The sequence below is a fragment of the Chelonia mydas genome, chromosome 12 (assembly GCF_015237465.2).
Source record: "Chelonia mydas isolate rCheMyd1 chromosome 12, rCheMyd1.pri.v2, whole genome shotgun sequence".
Classification (NCBI taxonomy): Eukaryota; Metazoa; Chordata; order Testudines; family Cheloniidae; genus Chelonia; species Chelonia mydas.
Window position 1 is genome coordinate 9,901,228 of NC_051252.2, and position 19,178 is coordinate 9,920,405.

Consider the following 19,178-nt stretch of genomic DNA (forward strand, 5'->3'; position numbering starts at 1 on the left):
ATAGTGAGATTTTTCTGAGCTGCTCTTTGATCTAGCGTCACTTGGAGTTACCATATCCTGGCATGACTGTCATACTGAGCTGGAGAACATTGATATCCTGCCTCCCAGGGGGATACATAGAAGTCCCCAAGATATTACTTGCAAAATAACAGTCAAATTCTATCACATCTTTGTATCTTTTAGGTGCCGACATAAGAAAGGTGGGAAATAGGTACACACACTTTAAACCCATATTGAAATATGCTAGCATAGGTTGGGGGGGAATGGTAAACTCTTTGCTCACCAATAAGCACTGTAGCTCCTGAGCAGGGACTGTTGGCATCACTTATCTCCATGCTACTATTAAATTAACATACAAATTCTTGTTCTTTCACAATACCCACATGCAATTAAAAACTGATTTCCGAGGAGCACTGTAGCGAAGTGACGACTCACAGGTGTGGTGCCTCCTGCTGGTCATCCTGGGAATTAGCTTTCCAGCGTATGGAACGCCATCTGCAGGCAGGTCTCTCGCCTGCTGCTGGCCCCGTGTCCCTCCCGGACTCCAGTCCCCTTTACCTCAGAGTTCTGCCCACTGCAGTACCCCACAGTCTGGGTCTCCCCTCCCAAGGGAACCCCCAACCCTCTATCCGCACCTCATCTCAGTGGCTACTGCCAGTCATCATCTAGCCCCCGCTCACCGGGGCAGACTGCAGTCTGTAAACTCATCATTGGCAAGGAGGTTTGGACCTGGTGCCTCTGCCTATCTCTGGGCTGCACCTCCCAGCCCCAGTATGTGCATAGGCCTTTAACAAGGCCTCAGCCTGGGGCCTTGCCAGGCTGGAGCTCCCCAGCTCCTCTGGCCTTTCCCCAGCCCTGCTCCACTCTAGGTACCCTTTTCTCCCAGGCAGCCAGGTCCATCTCTCTCAAGAGCTAGAGAGAGAGTGTCCCCCAGCTCCTCCCTGAGCCCTTATACAGGGCCAGTTGTGGCCTGATTGGGGTGTGGCCCAAACTGTGGCTGCTTCCGCAATCAGCCTACCCTATTTGTTCACTGGGGCAGCCCTTTCCCAGGGCTGTTTTAACCCCTTCAGGGCCAGAGCGGGGTGACCGCCCCGCTACAAGCCCCAAGTTGGAAAAGGGGAGAAAACAATGTAATGCCACAAATCTCACCAAAAGACAGAACTGTGCGATGCAGTATACTCCAGCACCCTCTGTTAGGGTGAGAAAAATCGTTCATTTTATAGGGTTTGGCTGCCATTCAGATTCTAAATTTGTCTTTATAATGAGTAACAAAACACAAGCTGTCATAGTGACGAGTTAATTTGAAGATTTACCTCCAAATGATAGAGCTCCATGATAAATTTGCCTAACATCATGGCAAAACTCCAGACAGTTACCTTAATACTGTGAGGTAAGACTAGCTCAAGCTGACAAGCATAGTGGTATGAGATTACAGCAATAATACTCTCTCCTTAACGACAAAAATTGTGTTTAGGAGCACTGCTGCTCAAACAAACTACTCAAACAGGGGCTTTCCATTCTGATATAGAAGTAGACTCAATGGTGTTATTATTTTCCATGGAAATAAAGCATCCCAGATTAAGAACAGGAGCATGACACATAAATAGGACTTTATAATATATAGCACAGTAGGTTACCACTACAGGAAAATCCTCCCAATAAGATTCCGTCAACGTGGCTCAAATGCAAGGGAATGCTGAGAAATCTCGAGAAGAACACAGAATATGAGTTTGAACTATGTGTTATAGACAGAGCTATTGAGAGAGGGAGAGAGAGTCTGTATATCTATATATAAAAGCTATCTATCTATCTATCTATAAAAGCTAACAGAGACAGATACATATTGAGAGACAACACACGTAGTAAAGGAAAAAAACTGGAGTATCTAGTTTATCCCTGTGATTGGAGTAAGAATATTCCATTATAGTAATCTCTCAATTTTTTTCAACAAATCACCTAATGAATACTTCTATCAAAAGTGCCTCAACGATTTCCCATGGCAAAACATTTTCTAAGGGACATGTCTAAGCCAGGGAAATTGACCAGCATATCTGAGCAATTTCTTCCCAGTAGACAAACCTTAATTCCTATTGTTAAGAGATGTGTTCTATCTTCTCCCTTCAATTTCTCCTTTTCTCTTTTTCAAGTAATTGCTTCTCCTGATGCTATCTCAGCTCCTGTGACTAGGCAAAGCTATTTTTATATTTAATTGAAGACTTCACTTTCAGGATTGGGTTCAGAAATCTTGCAGGATGCTGAAGTTACAACCTATCTTTTCAACTCGCAGTCAAGAGGCAAGACCATAAATCGAATACAATACTGAATTTGCTTTGGGCACCTAAGAACCAGAATGGTACAAACATATTGGCAAGGATAAGAATAACAAAATGATTGCTGGGTTGGAGGGATTCACTTATGAGGCATGAGTGAAGGGCTATATACACATTCCATCACCAAGCTATATTTAAGGGGTGACATGATGGCCATCTACAATTCCTGTAAAAACCAATAATGCAGAGGGATTATTGAGAGGTATAATTAAGCATAAGGGGATGAAACTACCAGAAGAGAAAATTTAGATTGCATATCTGGAAAAATCTTCCTCATAGATCAATTAGACTGGAATAATCTCCAAGAAAAGTGGTGGAAATCCTATTGCTTGGAATATCTAAACTAGATTAGAAAAAGCACTTAAAATATATTGCAGGAAAGAATTCTCCTATACTGGAATTGATTTAAGGTTGAAACAAGTCAAAATATTTTGATTTACAAATGGTGAACCACATCATTTTGACCAGAAATGTCTAAAAAAGTATTTCAACATGTCCAAATTAAGTTGTTGAGTTTTGTCTGGAAATTTTCAGTTAAATTTTTTTGGTTGTTCTGCTCTTTGATTAGAAGTCTAAATTTTCTGCAGAAAGCAGTCTTTTTTTCATAAAAATTTCTTTTAGTCAAAACTAAATTTTCTATTGAAAAACAGCTGCAATGGAAAAACGTCCACCAGTTCTTCTGGTGATTCCATTGCATTGCTATCCTATGGGTTAGGTGACCACGCCTAATGACTCTGCGTAGCTTCCAAAGAAGATATATTTTATTCCTACACTATCTGCCTGTAGTCTCTCTTGGTTAGTTTAGATAGGTTCTACAAGATCTGAAAAAATCGTTATTTTACTATTTTGGCAGCTTTCTGTCTCTCTCGCCTTCAGGGATCTGTTGTAGTTTCTAAAGGAGATAAATTATTAACATAACATAATTAATGTATTATTACTATATTATTTAAGCACATTAAATTTAAATAAATTACATTTAAGTTAAAATGTTAGTGAGATTAGCTCAAAACTCTCTTTGGTACCCATCCTACCAACTACTGCTCTGAGTTCATGTCACAGCAGTTGATTTCACATTGAAGTTGGGGGGAAAATATGATGCTGAAACAACTGCAAGGGAGAATAGGACTAGCAAGATTTGCAGGAGTTTTAAAGTGGAGTGAAGGGGGAAAGTGAAACTATTTGGATATGATCAATACCATTAACTGGCAATTACTGGCTGTGGAAAGGATATACCTATGTTCCATAATCTCTCCACCCATGCTCTATCCTTGTGGCATTTTAACTTCTCCCAAGCGCAAAAAGAGAAAGGATGGGGCCGGTAATTCAGACTTTCCTGTCACTAAAGAGGGAAAAATATCCTTCTTAAAGATATTAATTGTAACAGGGTGGAGATACATGGTATTAAAAACAAACAAACCCCCAAAATATACCAGTGTCTGACACATCCAGGCCTAGCAGACGCTAAATATTTTTTGCATTAAAACTATATGATGACACAAGTTGAGTGTGTAGAAAATATTTAGGTCACCTACCTGACTTAAATGGAACTGCTTTTAAAAGTTGCTTAAACAAAACCATGCATGGCAGTATATGCCCCTTTTATACATATTAGGATAACTGCAGGTATGGGCGTAACAAATTTATAAAAAAACTCAAGAACCATCCCAGCCCTCAGCCCAGATCCCCAAATAATCTTTTATTCAGTTCACAAAATAAGTAAGCTAGCTACCTTTATACATACATTCCCATCCCTTCCCAGTCCCAAATCCAAGATGGATTTCCTACCAATGCTGAAATCCATCTTGGAGCACCAGCAAATCTAAACACCTACTCTGGGTTGGCTGCTTTCCTGAATGTTGCGAGTTCCAGAGACCACTGATCTTAACTTCACTCCACACCTGCCCCTCCTTACTCTCTTCTCCCCAGCCCTGTCCTCTTCACTCCTTCTTCCATTCAGCTGATTCCATCCTAAGAAAACCCACCACAGTGCAACAAAAACCACAGTACAATTGCTGCCATCACACTGCTCTTTCTGCCTGTGGTTTCTACAACTTTTGCCATCTTTTGTCTGCCTTGTCTATTTAGATAGTAAGCTATTTGGGGTGGAGACCATCTACTATGATGTGTTTGTACAGCACCTGGCACAGTGGAGATGCATTTTTGGTTGGCCCTTTGGCACTATCATAATAAAGATGATAATAAAATATGATGTCACTGAAGGAGGGGCATGTTGAGCGTCAAAAAGGGGGAGCTGGTTGTCAAGAAACTTGTTGGGTGTTGGTGAGAGGAAGCTCTTTGCTTGAGAAAAGGGATCTAGGGACTGGGGTTACGGGAGCTGTTGGGAAATGGGAGATAAGGTCAGGTGGAAAGGAAGAAGTTAGATGGCTTGGGAGGTGGGAAAGAGAGACTTCAAATGGTTCAAATGCATTGGAATAAATATCCAAACTACACCTTGTGAACTTAGAACATAGGGTAATAAGATAGTACAATTTCCATAACCCATTACAAGTACAAGCACCTAATGAATGTTCCACACTTCAGGAAGAAAGTTTCCAAATCAATCATACAAATAAAACTAAATGATGGTAACTTATGGTATCTGTAATCACATTACCACTTACTGTTCTACAAAACATAGGTATTTGTTGAATGTGCTATTGAAACAGGGAGTCTGTCTGGAAAGAAACAGGAAGAGCTGGTGAAGGAGAGTGAAGAAACTTTATCAAAGTAAAAGCTATTTAAATCACTAACGTAAAAAGAAAATCTCTCCCTAGAGGGTGATTCAAGGAACTCCTCTTTGATCAGCTACAAGAAACCTCCAGGGAGTGACAAATGCTAAAAAGTGCATTTCAGAGCACACTTGGAATAGAATCAGCTGCATTCAGAGTCATTGACTATCCTATAATCTATGATGGAGATATTAGTAGTAAATCCATAATTAAGGATGTGTTGTGCTGTACACCTGAAGTAGAGATTAAAACTCTTCTTTTGAATGTATGAAAAATATAGTGTATCCTCACTAAAACTACAGCACTTACTCTGAAGAGTCTGAGTACAGCATGAATTTCTGAGAATTTACAAGTAAATCTGTTCCTTACTTTAGGAATTGAAATTCCTATGGGTTCATAAAGAAATTTAGCAACCAGTTTCACTCTATTTTATTTTTTATTTTTTCTTTCCCCCAATGGCTCAGTAACAAAACACCTTCAAACTTCTGATATACTTAAAACTCACTGTAATCTTGCGCATTGTTTACATTTGAATATTTTGTTTTAGGACATATGGTCACTTTTTCTCATTATTCTTCATAGCTGAAAGTTTCTCTTTCAGGAGAGGCTGAAGGATACAATAATTTCCTGCTGAGAATTCCACAAATAACTGCCTTCTTTCAAAATGGCAGCCATCTTCCATCGTTCTCAATGGGACTGAAACCACAGCTGCGCTCATTGTTCTCAGTGGTTGTCTGAATGTCTTAACTCTACATTTACATACTCTTAAAATGTTTGGAATTCCTTTAAGTTTAACCTGTGAACTTCCTGGGGCTATAAAGCTTATTTTTGGAACAATTACAACATCCCTGTAATTTACCTTAAATTGTGGATATTTACTCTTACCTTTAACTCTACTTAAACATAGCTTTTGTCTGGGAAATATGTATTTATTCTGGCAAATTGTGAAGTGGTGATCATATTTGTAGCCGAAACCAGCAATTCATCAGGACTAGATCGGTTTTAGCGGCTTTCTTGATACAGACGCATTATTAGGATGGAATCCAACAAATTACACAACACGTTTATCAAGAAATGCTGCTACAGGGTCAACAATCACATGGTCACCAAAAGCTTCGGTTGCATGATAAGATTGCCAGTAATGGAAACGGAGTCAACATCCACGTAGGTCATCGGAGGGCCCTAGACAGAGATCAGCTTTAACTACCCAAATATCTGTTGGAAAAGTAATACAGCAAAATACAAAATCTCCATTTAGTTCTTGCACTGTACTGGGGACAACTTCTAGGTTCAGCAGGTGGGGGAAGTAACCAGGAGGCCAGCCATTTTAGACTGGCTTCTAACAGGGAAGAAGTGGTTGTGAATCTGATGGTAGAAGACAATTTGGGTGAAAGCGAACATGAAAGGATATGTAATTCTAAAGAAAGGAAAGAGTGAGAACAACAAGGTAAGGACAATGGAGTTCACAAAAGCAGACTTTAACAAACTCAGAGAACTGGTAGGTAAGGTCCCATGGGAAGAAAGTCTGAGGGAAAAAAGGAATATAGGAGAGCTGGCAAGTCCTCAAAGAGACAACACCACAAAAACACAATAGCCAACTATCTCAATGCAAAGAAAAGATAGGAAAAATAGCATAAAGCCAATATGGTCCCATCAGTAGTTCTTTAATGACTTGAAAATCAAAAAGAATCCTACAGAAAGTGGGAACATGGCTAAAGGTGAATACAGAAGAATAGCAAAAGCATGTTGGGACAAAATCAAAAAGGGACACAATTAGTTACACCTAACAAAGCACATAAAAGGCAGTAAGAAGGTGTTCTATAAATACATTCAGAGCAAGAGAAAGAAGAAGGGAAGTGCAGGTCCACTATTTGGTGTGGAACGAGAGGTAATAATGTATGACATCAAGAAGGCTCAGATGTTTAATACCTATTTTGTTTAACTTGACACTAAAAAGGTTAATTATGGCCAGATGCTTAACACAGTTAATATTAACAAGGGTGAAGGAACACAAGCCAGAATAGGAAAACAACAGGCTAAAGAATATTTAGATAAGTTACATGTATTCAAGTCACAGAACCTGACGAAATTCACCCAGGAGTATTTAAGGAACTAGCTGAAACAATCTCGAAAATATTAGCGATTGTCTTTGAGAGATCATGGAGGACAGGTGAGGTCCCAGAGGACTGGAGAAGGACAAATATAGTACCTCTCTTTAAAAACGGGAACAATGAGAATTATAGACCAGTCAGCCTAACTTCAATATCTGGAAAGATACTGGAACAGTATCAATTTGTAAATACCTAGAAGATAACAGGGTAATTAATAACAGGCAAGATGGATTTGTCAAGAAAAAACATGCCAAACCAACCGAATTTCCTTCTTTGACAGGATTACTGTCCTACTGGATGGGGGGAAAGCAGTAGATGGGATATATCTAGTGGGATCCTGCCGGGGTCTTTTCACAGACTTTTCACACAGTCACACATGACATTCTCATAAGCAAACTAGGGAAATGTGGTCTAGATTAAATTTCTATAAGGTGGGTACAAAACTGGTTGAAAGACCATACTCAGAGTAGTTATAAATAGTTCCCTGTAAAAGTGGGAGGATATATCTAGTGGGATCCTGCCGGGGTCAGTCCTGGGTCCAGTAAAATTCAACATTTTCAGTAATGACTTGGATAATGGAGTGGAGAGTATGCTTATTAAATTTGTGGATGACACCAAGCTAGGAGGAGTTAGGAAAAACTCTCTATAAGGATAGTTAAGTACTGGAATAGGCTTCCAAGGGAGTTTGTGGAATCTCTATCATTGGAGAATTTTAAGTACAGGTTAGACAAACACAGGTCAGGGATGGTCTCTAGGTTTACTTGGCCCTACCTCAACATGGGGCTGGTGACTGGACTAGTGACCTCTTGACGTCCCTTCAACCTTATATTTCTATGGATCAGATGGTGCTTGATCTGCAAGGAAACTACACTCCTTTTCTATATGTCATGCTTCTGCTGCTACTACGAAACAATTATTAGTAGACACTGTGGATGAAAGCTCCATTACCTATTTGATTGAAATTGCACACAACTGGAGTCTCCTTTTCAAAGCAACTTCCACTTCGGAGAGTTCTGAATTAAGATTAGGCGGTGGCATAGTTTTCCCATACAAATGCAGGGCAAAATGCCATAGAACACACTGCTCTATGAGAAAAACTATGGATGTATCTACACTTCAATAAAAGACAGCTGCAGTTTGTCTGAGTCAGTTGACTTGGGTTCAGGGGTGTTATAAAATTGCAGTGTAGACAGTCAGGCTTGGGCTGGTTCCCAGGCTCCATGAACCCCATGAGGAAGATAGGTCTCAGAGCCAGGGCTCCTGCCTGAGCCTGAATATCTACACTGCTATTTTTATCCCTGTGGCCCAAGCCCCACAAGCCCAAGTTAGCTTATCCAGGCGCTGTCACAGTGTAGAAATATCTTATGTCGATGAGAACTAGGGATCCTAGAAATCTATTCGCCATGGAAAAATGCAAAATGTGCGTTTTTACAGAGAATCTTTAATTTTTACATTTGGTTTAAAAAAAAAAAAAAACATATACAGTAGAACCCCATACCACCAGTGCTCACACAGGAATATGGGAAACTGATGCTTCAGGGCCGGGTGGCAGGGCTCCCACGGTCAGATTTCATTTTAGTTGTGGAAAAATGCAGATTTTTATGTTTTTTTATTGAAGAAGTTTGTTTTTTTTTCATGGAAGACTAGGATCCCTGATGAGAACTCACAAATATATTCTTATCTTTGTCCTATCAGCAAAAACTTTGATTTATAAAGAACAGGCCACTATCAATAGAGAAATATACAAGTTTCTGAGTTTATCTAAACCATTACATAAACTTGTTTATTTTAAGCCATTTTCCTGTTCTATGCAGTAACATTGTATTTGTAAGCATCTGTGAAATAGACACAAATACATAGTAACTGAGGACGTGCTGTATTCTGTAGCATGTTGCATGTAAGTAAAGATGTCCACATACCAGGACACTTCATTACAGCACTGTGCTATTCTTTGTTCAGAAGAGGAGAGAGACAGGGTGTTAATATTAGCCAGAATGTATTATAGTGAGATGGGGAGCTAACAGCCTATTGAGATCCCCAACTTGTACTGTGGTAGGAAAGAAACTTAGGTCACAGGATACAAAATGATATCACAATGCAGACATAAAAAATATCAAATATCAGAACCCAGCTTGGAAGAGCATTGGCGTTTCAGTGGCAGGGAAGTGGACAAATTTTATGGCATACACTCTTGGGTAGAACAAGTGGATAAGACAAAGTCCATGCTTAAAAGAGGTTGCGGGTAAGACCTCACCTTCTGACAAATACAGTGCACTGTTTGTTCAGAATAAAAATGGATTGATTTTTTCCCCTTACCTAGTGGAGATAACACATTCTCTTTTCTATGAAATTTATGATACTAAGTTACTCTTCAGCTGAGTGTAGGACAAAAAAATGTGTGTTCTTGTGTGTGTGTGTGTGTGTGAATGCACTCACGCTAAAGCAAAGTTCATGACTACCATGGACGTTCACAAGGTCCCACTTGTATTTACTTTCATCCAATCAGGAGGCAATCTGGCTTATCAGACATCATCATGAGCACAGAAAACCATGTGAGACAGTCATACTTTGCAAAGATATCTCTCCCCTTTTTGTAGTGAAACAACATTAAAGGCTATGACAGTAGATGTAAAATCTGCAAAAGAGTCCGAGGTTGTTTCCCGAGGGAACAAATGGGGAACTCTGTGCTAGAACACAATGTCACCAAATCCAAGGCAGAGTCTTGCAGGGCCCAAGTTGTCAGAGTATGAAAATGGATTGGTTTTCCGGCGTGTTTGGTAACTTTTTCTCATTAGTCTTCAGTGGCAGCAGAGACCAGTTGATTTAATGCATTACCTACTAAATTGTCTCTTAGATGTGAGTAGAATTTTTTTCTCCTAGATCTCTCTTATTATGTACCAAAGGGACCCTCATGTTTGAGATGGAGAACACTGCCAGAGGTTCAAGGGAACAAGGTGCTGGATTGACAGTTCTGAAGACTTAAGTTCTCCACTTACCAACAGAACATGGAGCATACAGGAAGCAACAGCCCCTCACTGTCTTGCTAATACATAGGCTTGGCAGGATTCTATTTAAATTGAGAGATGTCAGTAAACATGGATTTCAGCTCACACACTGAAATCACAAAAAAAAATTCCAACAGTAATTCCAACAGTGACTCGGTGCAACACCTTGCGCATGCAGTGATTGGGTGTTACTGACCCTGCAGCAGTAGAGAGAACCCTCTGTAGCCCTGCAGTTATGGGAGGGAGAGAGGGAAGGACAATGGAGCTGCAGACAGCTCCTTGCACAGCCACAGGCCAATGACACTGGAATCCTACAGGCACAAGGTGTGTGGAAGGCTGCAGTCTTGGCAGAGCAGAGACCCCAAGCCAGGGACATCAGGAGAAGGCCAAACCTCAACTGTGGGGGAGGCCATCCCACTGCTGAATGGCTCCTGCCCAGGGACGGAGCCGTTCAAGTGGAGAGGTATCCCCAGTGACTGGAGGCTCATCTCCCCCTTCCTCCTCCTCCTCGCAATCCTGGCCAGGGGTGTCTGCTCTGCCCCACCAGGACTGCAGCCTTCTCTACACCTTGCACCTGCTGGGATCAAGTGTCATCAGCCCTTTGCAGCTCTGCTGTCATGGCCCTGCTCACTTACTCACCAGCCAAGAGTGTTGGAGCCCACCTTGGGCAGGAACTGTTCAGCAGTGGGGTGGCCTCCCCTGCAGCCCAGAGCTTGTTTTCCTCCTTGCATCCCTGGCCCAGGGTTTCTGCTTTGCTGGCCCAGGACTACAGTTTCCCCTGCACATTCTGCCCAGGTGTCTTTAGCCCCGCTGCCCAACAGGGAGCCCCCTGCAACCCTGCTATCAGTTCTGGCAACCCCCTGTAGCCCTGCTGTCAGCGCTGCCCTAGCCCTAATCCCAATTCTACCCCCTCCATTTCCCACAACTGTAAAAATAATTAAAAATCAGGAAAAATAAAATAATCAGTACCAATTGTCAAAATTTGAAAAATAATAGAAATTGAGTTCTGCCAAGCCTATTAGAATGCCTTAATCTTGACCTGGAGATATCACCTTCTATGGAGGAGAAATTAGTTCAAGCTTCCATGCCCAATCCATGGTCTAGCTCATGAAATTGCCAGCCAAAGTGCCAAGGATGATGGTGGCTTCTGTGATGGACTATAAAATCCGCCTTTACACAGGCCTATGAAAAGCGGTCAGCTGGCATCAAGTCAGCCACCACTGGTCAAGACTAGGTTTGAACCAATATTAAAAGGCTCTGGATTCCATTTTTCTCTCTCTAGGCCTAGCTCTGCCACTGACCTACTATGTTACTTTGAATATGTCACATCAGCTTTTTGTGCTTCAATTTCTTCTTCTGCAAAATAGAGATAATGATACAGACCTTTCTTTGTAAAGTGCTTTGAGATCTATGGATGAAAAGCACTAGGTAAGAGCTGAGTGTTTTACAGATACTACTACTGATACTTCAGCTATCTATAGCCCCAGATAAACTATATTGTTTGTCTACACAAACCCCTCAAAATCCAGAACTTCACAATCGGGGGCAGGGTAATCCTAATTTATAACAGAGCTCCCTCTTCACTGGAAAAAGGGCTTATTTCAAAGATGCAAGTGTGTGAAATGTAGGGAATTTTTTGGTGAAATAGTCTCATTTTGTAATGCAAAAGCCACTCAAATTTCAAACAGTTTTGAATTTAATTTAAATTTATCTAGCTTCATGCTGCATTTGCTCTATAGCAGGGGACAGATGATACCAATAAAATAAGACACACACCCACACCCTCCATTCCCCTGTGAACATTCTTCTGATTTTGGAAGCTAGCTTTTTTTTTGAGATTCTGCAAGGTTTAAGGGTTTGTCATCATGATGGCTGGAAACTGTACATGATTAAATACATAACCCCATGACACTCACCCCAATCAACTCTTCTTCCCCCCCCTCCCCCAGCCTCTCCCCCACAGTACGGAGGTCATTCCTCTTTTATCTTGAGAGCTGAATCTGTGGTACAGGAGAGGTAAGAGGAAGACTCTGAAGTACTACTCTGTTTTTGAAAGACATAGCTTTCCTCTTCCTAAAATGGCAGCATGTGCTCCTTTCCACATGAAGCAGACAGAATCTAATCACACAGTCCTGCAATATGCCTGCCTGCATAAAGAATAATTTTAACTCCATCCCTGAAATTAGAATGGGGAGCAGCTAGGCTCTTCCTCAACAAGACTACATGGACTGATGCTGAGATAAACCCCTAATTTAAATCAGATTAGGTTGGATATGGTCCAAAGCAATGTGGGAATAACTACTAGCAAATGAAAATCTTAATCTGGAAACTAGTGACATCCAGTTCCAATCAGGGGCTCCCAAATCACTATGGAAAATCAAAACAGGATCTAAAGAATGTACTTTGTGAGAAGATAGATGAGGATTGCTTGGGAATATATTTGCAAAATAAGCATGTGGGGGACAGCAAGTTGAAGAGGGGTTCCAGGGAGCATTTGGAGGCTGAGAATGAAGAATGAGATAAGACTAAGAAGAGCCAGATGATGAAGCCTGTAAAATTAGTGGAGAATAGGACTGCCAGACACCTGGCATTATGTCAGGGACATTTTCCATGTTATAACTCTTGTAAGACACACCATGTTCCAGCTTGAAGGAAATAGGCAGCTGATTACCTCATGGCCATGTGGCTCCCCCATGGTCAAGGGAGAAGCTCAGATGCTGCTCTCCTGTATTACTCTTAAGCATGGTCACAATATTTTCTATAAAATAGTTAATTTGAAAAGACAACTTTCAGGTATGGCAAAAAACCAGTATTTTACAATCAGACAGATTTTATGCTGATGATGTGATGATATAACTTAGTGCTCCCTTGGTTTAATGTACTGGCACTTGGATGACTTTTAGGGACAGATATCTGCTGAAAACTACCTAGAATGGCCTCTCCTCACATGTAGTCTAGTTAAGCTCTTATTAAAAACACAGTTGTCTGTCCTATGAAATCTCATTACTATTGTTCCAAACACAACAAAATGAATTATGTCACTCCGTGATAAGAGCTCTAGAGCTTTACAACACCAATTGTCCTCCAGGGTGTGTTCCATTGCATGGTATTTGCTTCCTGCAGGAAATACACTTCCCAGCTGCAGAGATGTCTGCAGGACCATATGTTCTGTACAGATGCAGACATCCCCATATAAACCCTTATCTAAAGCCCACTGAAATCAGTGGAGATTCCTGCTAACTTCAGTGGTCTTTGGCTCAGGCCCATAATATCCAAGCCCCTCATTTGTTGTAGGTTATCGTTTCAGTAATACATAAACTCTGCTGTTTGTGAAGTGTTAAAAATTTTTTTTTTACTAAATAAGTTGTGTCAAAGCTAAACTATATAGATCATCCTGCATCTTCTCATGAAAGAAATGACCAGTAACCATTAATGTACAATTCAAACTGAAAAGCATTTCATAATACAGAGTACACTTAATTCAGAATAAAAACATTTGGGGAATAAAATACAATATGTCAGAATCACACAGGCATGAAACAAATATTGTTTTCAAGCTGGGTCTGAGATGTGTACCAATTTAAGTGATCTTGGCCCTTCTGGAGTCTTTATAATAAATTGGTCCCTCATCCCCTGCTAAACTGTGACTTTAAGAACTTGAATCAATAATTAAGTCTATTATCCCAATGGTATCTGGAAAAGAGGCTTAATTTTCTGCAAGGGGAATGGAAACACTGCTGACTTCCTAGCAGGGTAACAAATCAATGACGCAGCAATGGGCAGCTGAAAGCAGATTAAAAACAATCTCTTAATCCTTAATATATGCACAAATTGAAGTGGAATCATTGTGACCTGAGTAGTTTCCATATTGTAGAGAGTTTATACTTGTTTTATGTATGCAGCTCTGAATGATGACAGAACAAACTTTAGTTCTTTTTTTATTGATAAACATACCTCAGGCTACAAAATTCAGGTCCAAAATGTGAACCTCATTAGCTCACGGTGTACAGACCTCGGATTTTGGTTCTGTAATATGTAATATATATTAGGAATCGTAAATGATTACAAATTATATACCGTATGTATGTGTATGTTTGCTTGTCTTCTAATTCCCATATTTAAAGGTTCTGATTTGATTGTTATTAGGGTTTACCAAAACATTCTATCAGCTATCCATTCACCTATAGACCTTACAGAAAAAATTACAGGAGCTCCCATTGTTCATTACTTGCGTTGAACCTTATTAAGCTGTACTTTCAGTCTCTTATTCTTAATGACTACTACAACAATGGATTTTGAACAATCTAAAGTGCACTTCTGCAAGAAAAATGTATCTGCTTTGAGCACTTGAAACATTTTATTGTTTGTAAATGAAACCTTGGACTTAAATTATTGGAGAAAATTCTTAAACTGGAGGTATGTGTGGCACTCTGTACCTTAAAGCAGCACCCTGGAACCCCCATATTCACCACTGACACATAATGATGATGTTTTGTACAAGGTATGCCTTGTGAGGTATCATTTTAAAATTCTTGATCTGTTGAACTTTAATATCCTGTTAGATTGTATGTGCTATCATTGTATGCGAAGTAATGAAGTTTTGCGCTATGTGTGTTACTGAAATATGTTTGAGGTTGGGAACACCCACAACCAGCCTTTCAGGTACAACAATGGAGTAGCCAGATGTGCTCATGGTCTGTTAAAGGGAATCCACACTCCCAACCATCCCAGAAGACTTCTCAGAGACATCATGTAGACTATGGAGGCTGCTTGACCAATGGGGGTGGATCTCCATGTCACAAGCATATATCTTTCCAGCAAGCTGGAAGAAACTATCAAGAGGGGAAGTGACATTATGACTTGGCCTCACTCTCCCCACAACTCAACATCTGGAAACATGTCTGGAGGACAAAGACTTTGAACTGGGGAGGGTGGTCCTGGGCTGGAGGAGAGTTCCAGCCTGAGTACTGAAGATCTGTGGCCTGTTTATACTGTCAGGGTGAGACACTGCTCGATTCAAATCCTGTTTAGATTCTAGAACTCAGATAGCAAATTTACTTTTATTTCTTAGATAACCAACCTTGAGCTCTATACTTACTATTTATAATCACTTAAAATCTATATTTCTGTAGTTTATACCTTTGTTTTATATTTTACCTAAAACAGTATGTTTTGGATGAAGTGTTTGGGAAATCTCAGCTCAGTTTACAAAGGCTACTGTGTGTCCTCTCCACATCGAGGAAGGGGCAGACTGGGTAATGAACTTACACTGGTCAGGCTTCTGTCCAGGGCAAGATAGTACAGTTCAGGGGTGCAAGGCTGGGGAGCTGGAGGGAATTTGCTGGAGCCTCTCTATTGTTGGTTCATGAGCGGCTAGGAGAAGCATTCGTGCAACTCAGTTGGGTGTGTCCCTGCCTGTGGATGTCTGCATAAGTGCACTACCTGCCAGAGGCTTTTAGCTTTCCAATAGCATCACAGTGTAAGAGGGAGCCCAGGTTGGTGGGACAGGATGACTCAGCAGACCCACAGTCCAGGTTGCACCCTGGGAAAACTCCTCACACTATGTCAAAGGCCAGAACCTAAAATCTAATATTCCTGGGGATTTTTGGATACGTTTGGATTAGAAACCCTGGATCTGAGTCTAGCCTTACAGTTTTGGTTCTTGGTCAAATCCAAAATGAGAAGGGGTGTGCTTTGTAGTTTCCGGTGAGATATACAGCCAGTCTCATAAGAATTCAACACAATATGTTGCCAGTCTTGCAAAACCAGCTCATTTTATGGAGATGTCTAGTATCTGCCTCCTCTGACTCTGACAAGCACAACTCTTTACTTCAGATCATATATTCTCACAACTATCATCTTATTTAAATTAATTGTCCTAAGAAAGTGAAAAAAACATAATGCTCCCAAACTTCTGATGTGGAAAACAGAATGGGCAGTTGCACTCTGATTGTAGAAAACTGTCCTCCCAAAGAGAAGCATCTCAGACCTGCTCTCCAAAGCCTGGAAAATTTTACAAGACAACCCTCTTGAATAGTCACTACGTGAAACAGGCTCCCCAGACTTTTTGGTCCACTCGTTTTGCACTTGGTACTCACCACTGTCCTCCACTACATCTTTTACTCTGCATAAACTACTATCATAATTTTCAGTGCCAAACATTTTCCTTTGGTTTTGCTTACTTCTTTATCAACTGTCACCTCACACAATGGGAGAGGCATCATTACATGCTAAAAAGACAGTTCATATATCTCTTGAAATAATTTTAGTTTTTGTTTTGTTTTGAGGCTGCCTGTCCCTCAAACATCCCCAGTTTGCTCTGTAAACACACAGTGCGAGTGAATGGTAGCATCATTATCCCTCACCTGTTAATGAGTCTCTCGAGGCTTATTTAAAGCATACATGTTTTATTAAAAAGAGATTTCGTCAAAATGAGAGCAAAATCTCAAGAGAACAGCTTGATACTTTGACACCCTTAAATCTGAACTCAAACTCTACCCCCAAATCTTCAACGTTTCATGCACGTCTATCACCTTAGTACATTCCCTAAACCACAAATTCTAGCCTAAATGTAATCCAGATCTGAAAACTGCTTCTCTGACCCATCTCTAACAAAGTTTATTGACCAACAGTACAGGTTATTTATAACCAAGCGTGCACTAGAGACAATTACGGGTTTCAAAAAGAAAGGGCCTTACCTTGAGAAACAAGGCCCCCTTGGAAGCCAAGGAGTCCGTTCCTTTTCCATTGGGGTAACAGTGATAGGCAGCATCCATAACTGGGTAGCGGCTGGCAAAAAGCAGGCCACTGTTAACAAACTTAAAGCTACAGCAGCCATGGCAGCCATAGACCCCAACATCATATAGAATGTATTCAAAATAGTGATGGAGCTGCTGTTTCAACTTCTCTGCTGCTCTTTTGTCAAACACTTCCTGCAAACACAGGAAGTCCAAGTTGGCAGGGAAGAAAGCAGAGATCTCATGGTCAAAGATTTCATCCATATGCTTCTTTTTCCTCACAGAGGTCTTCTTCATGACCGAAGCTTTGTAAAGGAGCTTGTTGTTGATGTTACTTTGGTCCACTGTTCCATCTCCAATGCGAACCTTAACCAGGGACTCTCGTGAGGCAGTGTAGCTGTCTAAACTCCCAGAATCTCCTTCTTTCTGTTTATGGTTGGGTATTTGACCCTTTGGGCTCTCTCTTTCACCTTCCAATGAGTGTTCTGCTGGGCTACTAATATGAGCCTGGCCACTAATGGCATCCGCTTCTGGGTCTGAAATGTGGCCATTATCCTCCCCACTTATGCGCACGATACATGTGTTGTTGTCCTCTCCCTCATTTAGTTCCCCTCCAGTTTTAGCATCTCTGCTATCCTCACTGTTATTTGAGCCAGAATTGTCTCCTTTGTACTCCATAGATGATGTCCTTTTGATGCCTACATTGACAGCACGATTAGTGCTATCTCCAACTTGGGGAGAGACCAAGCTGCTGAAACTGGCTGCACTGATGGATGTGTTAGTGGGGGAATCTATATATATTTTTATCTGTGGTCTGCTTGCCCCATTTCTGATTCTCCGCCCAATTTCTCTAGCCCGTGCCTGTGTGTTGAACACATTGTTAAATCTTGCCAGAGAGTCTGGTAGCAGACAAACATTGGCACTACCAAAGCAGAAGCTTTTCCCATTGCCTGTAGCTTTCCATTCAGTAAGTAGTGTAGCTCCATTGACCTGGCTCTTGTCTTCTAGCCTGGAGTAGATATATGGCCTTCTAGCTGACTGGAGAGGTGACCATAACAAGAAGCCAATCAGGGCAAAAGGAAGAGATGCCACCAGAAGTGCCAAGTAGATGGGAGTGGTAATAATGATGCAGAGTGCTTGAAAGTAGCATGGATCATCTGCCCTTTGACGTTTCTCATAGGTGGTAGGAACAAAGGAGGCCACAAGCCTATCTGCAAACCAATAACATGGGAAAATCAGGCCCCAGGAAAAGGAATGCAGAACTGATAGAAAGCTGTTGGGAAATGGGGAAGTGTATAAAACCATTGCAACTCAGTTATGACAACACTTCAGGGACTACTACATGATGTCACCGTCAACCGTCCATCAGAACACTGCGGTGGAGGTCAGGGAAAAATTGTCCAGCCAACAGTTTGGGTTTGCAAGTGTAGTAAACACTTATCACCTTAAGAGCACCATTTCACTTTGTCAAGTACGAGGGAAACAAGGCCACTGTCTCTCTCTTTTTGGCACCTATAGTCTTCAGAGGAGGTCATTGCTCACTGCAAGGTACCATAATGAATCGCAGATGGGGCAGATGAAAAACCTGTAGAGACAAAAAAGTAAAAATATACTTAATATTTACTCAAGGTTTGAAGCATGTTCTCCCCCCTTCCCCCCACACTCACACCAGTTTTTCTTCTAAGTCAATGGTTATTTTCCTTTTGGTTGCTGTCATTTCATTCTAAATGGCAATGTGTGATTGTCTGCTAAACATTGGGTGATATCTTCTTTCAGTTATATGATGTAAATCTGCAATAACTCCATTCACTTGTACTTCTGAATCTGGCCCATTCAATGCAAATAAGTTTAAGGTTACCATGAAAATTATAGGTTTCAGAGTAACAGCCGTGTTAGTCTGTATTCGCAAAAAGAAAAGGAGTACTTGTCGCACCTTAGAGACTAACCAATTTATTTGAGCATAAGCTTTCGTGAGCTACAGCTGAGCTGTAGCTCACGAAAGCTTATACTCAAATTGGTTAGTCTCTAAGGTGCCACAAGTACTCCTTTTCTTTTCATGAAAATTATAACACTGAATTCTCTGCTGTTGCAAATTTAAAGTCTTAACCTGAGTACTACATTAGCAGGTTTTTTTAAATTTTATAATCTCTCTCTCCTTGAGCCTGCACTGTTATTTAAATCAAATATATCTACATCTCATCAAATTCTATTTGCCAGTTATTTGTAGGTAGTTGTAAAACAGTATTATATTTAGCATCTTATCACT

The 19,178-nt window shown here is 40.8% G+C and overlaps 1 protein-coding gene across 4 annotated transcripts in view; it reads right to left on the reverse strand.

Annotated features, from left to right (window-relative positions):
• Positions 1-19,178, reverse strand: part of SMPD3 (sphingomyelin phosphodiesterase 3) — a 248,517-nt gene that overhangs the window by 49,996 nt on the left and 179,343 nt on the right. For all 4 annotated transcript variants that reach the window (XM_043526543.1, XM_007053979.4, XM_043526542.1 and 1 more), the window contains one exon: positions 16,874-18,497. In XM_043526543.1, the coding sequence (XP_043382478.1) occupies positions 16,874-18,217 (1,344 nt within the window). In that variant the 5' untranslated portion in view covers positions 18,218-18,497. The remainder of the gene's footprint in view (positions 1-16,873; positions 18,498-19,178) is intronic.